We start from the raw sequence: 6,041 nt of genomic DNA, 5'->3' as shown, positions 1-6,041 counted from the left end.
CAAAGCGCACAGTCACAATCTGATTATTATTACCTCGGATAACTCAAGCTGCTTATGAAGCGCTAGAAAGGTAATAGTGACATGACTTATCCCACAGGGTACCCATTATCTGCTGGGTGAACAGAGGCAGTTTTGAACAAACTTACTTGCCTGAGGTGATACCACATGTATGACATGTGCTTCGTTGTGGGGCAGGGCTGAAGTCCTAGAAACTCTCAGGAGTCAACTGATTTGTGACCTGAGCTCTATGCAAATATTGAATTTTGCTTATTCACAGAATCCAGCTTAAGTAAAAGCCTAGTTTCAATCCATTGTTGACTTTTTAGGTGTTTTAGTAATAGGTTCTTGGTCGTCGGTAGTGAAAATGATTTTTATACTGTTATTAATATTGTTCGGCACACATAATTTCCCGCTCCTTTTCAGTGTTAACGGCACAATGTTGTTGAAATTTGGGTCTTGAGCCTTCATTTCCCAGTTTTGTCATCCAATATCAAGCATCGTACTTTCAGTTGCTGGGAAATGTGATTTTCTTTTCAATGATTACTAATGTTCAAAATTTAACTTTTCGTCACAATAATAGTAATGAATTGTCATACTTATCCACACGGCATATCTTAGATACCTGCAAAAACCACACGAATACTCAATACGTTTTCTTATATCACTTAAATGAAAATCCAATACAATTAAATATGCAACTTCCAGTACAATTTCTGATTTTGCTTTGCTCAACTACCAGTACATGAGGGTAACAACTACCTTTAGAGCGTACAGTGTCTATTTAGTAACATTACAGACAATTACGAGATATTTGTCACAAAAGAAAAATGGTAAATGGTTAAAGGATTACTAAACTACTCAAGTTTGCAACCGTGATGTAAACAAATGTTTATAGATTAGTTTCAGTGAGTTTAGTTTTACGCCGCATTCAGCAATATTACAGCTATATGGCGGGTTTATAGATTAGAGTAACAGCTAATGCAGAATTTGCGGCACGAAACATTCCTGCCCCAGTGTTACCATTTCACTTCACATGTGTATATTAAAATAACAGATAAAAAACATTTCTATCATTAAAAACTAGCTACGGACTGTCTTAGCCTTCAGACTATACTGAAAATTAACACATTTAACGCTTGCATAGAATAAAAACCAACTTGAAATGTCGACGCTGCTGTCTAAATAAAACTGTACATCGAGGAAATGGTAGTTGCAACGGTGCAACTTCCGGTTTATCAAGACCAGGGGTTCCCTACGGTGGAATTTACTGCCAAGCAAACAAATGAAAAGCGAGTTGTCCACCTTTCAACTCTTCCTCGTGTTTGTTTACATTAACCCCGAGGGGTCACCGGCGTACACAGAAAGTGAAGAGAGTGACATGCTAGAGCGACAACTGCTTGATATTATTAATGATTATGGCGAGTTGTCGGAATTCATAATGTGTGGCGAGGGCTGGAAGTGAATTAGAGTACATCATAGATGATGATGTTGATTATTTGCCTGTTGATGATGACTATAAATCCGATGACTTCTCTTGCCCCCGACATTCACTAGATACTGTCGTTAATAATTGTGGTTTAAACCTACTACATTTGTGTAAGGTACTTGGTATCCATATTGTTGATGGAAGAACTAAATCAGGTAACGTTGGAAACATGCCCTATATATCACAAGGATAAGTTACAGGCTTCCTCCGGATTGTCAAATTGCTTATCAAAATTATCTCCACAGTAAAGATGTTATAGATATGTTTAAACACATTTACTTTATTATTGGAGGAAAACATTGATATTGCTGTAGAACAGCTAAATGATTAATTCACTGTGCAGTGAAAGCAGGAGCCTATGATACAGTCACCCGGAAATCTCGTTCACAACAACCACCTTGGTTTGATAAGGATTGTAGTCAATTAAAAACGAGAAAATATTTTCTATTGAACAAATTCAGAAAATTTAAATGTGATTTAAACTTAAAGCTGTATGTGAATTCCAAAACTGAATATGAAAAATGTTGTGAAAAGAAGAAGCGTTTTTATAATACCAAAATATGTGTTGATACAAAGAGGTCTGCTGAACATGGAGAGTTTTTGGAAGACATTAAAGAAAGTTATACGTGGAAATGTTCCAAGTTATTCGATGTCTCTGGATATTTGGTACGAGTATTTCAATAATTTGTTAAATCCGAAAGTTGAAAATGTTGATGGAAACAATTTTGATTGTTTTCTTTGCCAGTATATTAATTCACATTCTTGTAAGGATTGTTAATGATTTGCCTTTCACGGATGATCTTTTGTCAGGTGAAATAACCGAAAGAGAAATGGTAGATGCTCTGAAAATTTGAAAAGGTGCTAAATCTACAGCTGAGGATTGAGTACCCCCTGAATTCTTTAAGGTGTCGGGAATTTTATTGTACCTTATTTGAAACTTCTTTTTAATAGAATCTTAAAAACTGGCGATTTTCGAGAATCATGGAATATAGGTATGATTTTGCCTATGTTTAAGTCGGGTAAACGTGCTGACCCCCACAATTATAGAAGTATTTCCATTCTGAATGTTACAGGTAAATTGTTCACTATTGTTACAGAAAAGCGCATTAGAATATGATGGGAAGTAAATGATCTTTCATCAGAATGTCAGGCTGGTTTCCGTCAAAACTACTCAACAGTTGATAATCTATTCATATTACAAATGCTTTTATTGATTTTAAAAAAGCTTTTGATTACGTTGATAGCAAGAAATTGTTGTATAGAGTACTAGAGGTTGTCATGGAAAATTGCTTAATGTCATTAGAAATATCTATTCTTCTGATGTGTGAGACAGGGTTACATATTAAGCCCAGCTTTATATATCTTTTTGATGAAACACATGTCATCGGTTCCCAATTGCGCAGATCGATGCTCATGCGGTTGATCACTTGATTGTCTGGTCCAGACTCGATTCTTTACAGACTGCCGACATATAGCTGGAATATTGCTGGGTGCGGCGTAAACTAAACTCACTCACTCACTGTTTCATTAATGAACCTGTAGCAGAAGTATATAATGAGTGTAGTTATGGTGTATTTGTGACACAGGATATTCTTGATTTAATGTTACTTCTTTTTGCGGATGATGTTGTCAGGTTTTCATACACTGTTAATGGCCTGCAGAAACAATTAAATGTACTGTCTTCCTTTTGCAAGAAATGGGGTTTAGAAGTCCACTTACACAAAAGCAAATGTCATTGTATTCAGAAATGGGGGTGAAATAGCGAAACATGAACACTGGGCATATGACAATGTTCCTTTAGAAATTAGGACATATTATAAGTATTTAGTATTAGTTATATCTTCTAGATTATCATGGTCAGTATCTTGTAAACAATAAGCATGTCAAGCTTCTAAAGCTTTTATTCCAGTATATACTTATTTTTTTTTTAAAACAGCATGTTCAATTTTTTATGGTAAAATTGCACCGATTTTGTAATATGATTCAGAGATATGGGGCACTAAATATACACATGGAACTTTTTTCATATTGCCATGAAACTGAGCAACCATTACCGTTAGAATGTATACTGGAAAGCTTAAACGCCATTGTTTCCTGAAAGTTTTGGACTAAACGATTACAAAATCATGAAAATTTGCAATATTTTAATTTAAAAATGACATGAAAACGTTAACGATGTTTTGTCAACAAAATGTATCCCTGTACAACTATGGGGCTGCGGAGTTCCAAAATGGGAGAGGTGAGTGTCTCTCAGTCTGAAACTGTTCTCTGTCATCTTCAGACAACAAATCACATGAAAAATGTTAATAGCGTGCATATCCACCTTGTGCACGGATGACTGCCTTGACCCTCCTCCTCATGCTTGTCGTGAGTCTCCGGATTCGTCGCAGAGGCAGCTGCTGTGACTCCCGGTGCAAAACTGCTTCCAAACATGCCAGATCTTGTACAGGCGGATCCATTGTTTGCACTCGGCGTCAAAGAATGCCCCAGACAAGCTCCAATGGGTTCAGATCCGGGTTCATAGCAGACTATGGAAGTTTGGTTACAGCATTGTTGGAGAAAAACTGGCACAAATCGGGAACGATGTGGTCGGGCGTTGCCATCCATAAATACAGTGCGAGGGGCTAATGGAACAGATGTGGCACAAGAACAGGATCCAGAATGTCCCGGATGTCGTGGTCGCCGTTGAGATTTCCACGAACAGTTACCAAGTCCTGTTTACAATCATGGGGGAGACAACACCAGACCATGACAGATCCATGCAGCACCGTGAGGAACTGATGCTCTGATGTTCTTAGGCTCATAGGCACTGTTCTTAACCCTCCAGACTCGCTGGCGCCAGTCTGTGACGTGCAATAAAAAGTGACTCTCATCCGACCAATGCATCTTCCTCCATGACGCCAAATTCCAATGACATCGGGGTAAACACCACTCCAAATGAGCTCTCTTGTGAAGATTGGTCAAAGCTGGACGGTTGATTACCCTTTTTGCCCTCGTCCCATGTGCCTGTATGCGGTTTCTAACAATCCTATTGCACAGACGTCTGTTGGGGAGCCATAGGTGTTTCAGGATGCCATTTGTAGTGAAAGGCTGACGTCTCACAAGGCTTGCTAAATCCCACCAGATACTGACATTTTACTCTGACCAAGAGGCTTTAATAGCCCTGTGTGGTTTTACCAAACACTTTTCTGGATAATCATGTTTTGGAAATTTGTAAAGTTTTAATCTTACATTTTACTGTAATTGAGCAATGATGCCATGTTTGAATCAGTTATAAGTACTCAGAAAATAAACTCCAAAACATCATGTTAAGTTTCTTTTTTTTTTAAGAGTATATTTTATTTCCTATGTTAATTTTGGATTTATTTCAAAAGGAAAATCACACCAACCAGAGATCACATGCATCAGATTAAAATAGTACTGCTCGAAGCCTTTCTTGTTTTGCAAATTACAAAGGGTACTGCTAAAGAAATACACCATATTTTATGCATAATAATACATAGAGGGAAAAACCTTATTGGAAGTAACTTATATTAGCTCCATATGTCTTTACGCGTTCAGTTTGTTTATCCCTCACTAAATTCAAAAACGTGATCTCCTTTTTGCTGAGCAGGTCACAGTCCTGTAATGTGATAGTGAAGTCGTCATGCCATTCATTTGCCCTCAATGACAGCAGTTTGTTGGTAGTGTTATTTGCACTACAAAGATCTGAGGCTTTGGAGTTAACATCTTTGAAGTATTGAAGCTCCTTGTAAAAATCAGGCCCTTGTGCATCAATCTGTTCCTTTAGTCTTGTCAGATAGTGGTCATACAGGATACGATCAAGAGCTAGGAAAGGTTCGATATTCTCCGAGCTAGTATTCGTTGTGAGATTTTTATGTTCATGCACATTTATTGTCAGAAATATCACATCTTCCATTGACCATTTTAATAACCTTCGCAAGAGCACCAGTGATTCGAGAAACATCTCCGAGACCATAACCAAGTGAAAATGTTTGTCGAGCGTTCCGAGGTACGTTTTGAACTTTGAAATGTTTTTGTATTCCTCAGTAGGAAAACCAAAATCCCTTGCCATCATGTTATTAGTAAATGAATGATCTCCCCACAGGGTTTCCAATGATGTAATATTGTTGAGGTAGGCCTTGAACGGGTCCACGCCTCTAATTTTTCTAAGGATGGGAAAGTGTATTACATTCCGGTAGTAGTGAAAAGCTGAATACATTCTTTTGAATGGTTCTCGAACTATGGCAATATATTTGGTGTCAGGTGGTAGGTAACGAGAGAATAGTTGTTTGTTGAATTTAGTCACATGATTGCAGAGGATGTCATACCCGGACATTGCGGGTGGGGGCACAACTGATATCACTCTTTTTTTATGAATCATATTTAAATAGTTACTTTTGATGGGAAGGACAAAGTTAAGTCCCCTTTTATAACCGAACCTATAGAAGATATTCAGCATTGTGGAACTGGCACATTTGTGGACCTTCAAGAAAGCAATATGGCGAACTTCTGACGAATATCGACGATCCTTTTGAAGAGCAGCTGATGCCAT

At 37.7% G+C, this 6,041-nt stretch overlaps 1 protein-coding gene across 1 annotated transcript; it reads right to left on the bottom strand.

Moving 5' to 3' along the window:
• Positions 1-4,950: 4,950 nt before the first annotated feature.
• Positions 4,951-6,041, bottom strand: LOC124276505 (galactose-3-O-sulfotransferase 2-like). Its single transcript, XM_046712135.1, has one exon. The coding sequence runs from the start codon at positions 6,039-6,041 to the stop codon at positions 5,001-5,003; it is 1,041 nt and encodes a 346-aa protein (XP_046568091.1). The 3' UTR covers positions 4,951-5,000.

Source organism: Haliotis rubra, unplaced genomic scaffold (genome assembly GCF_003918875.1).
Source record: "Haliotis rubra isolate DU_JTF1 unplaced genomic scaffold, ASM391887v1 Scf21, whole genome shotgun sequence".
Classification (NCBI taxonomy): Eukaryota; Metazoa; Mollusca; class Gastropoda; order Lepetellida; family Haliotidae; genus Haliotis; species Haliotis rubra.
The sequence above is the reverse complement of the archived record's forward strand: the minus strand, read 5'-3'. Positions and strand labels throughout refer to the sequence as shown.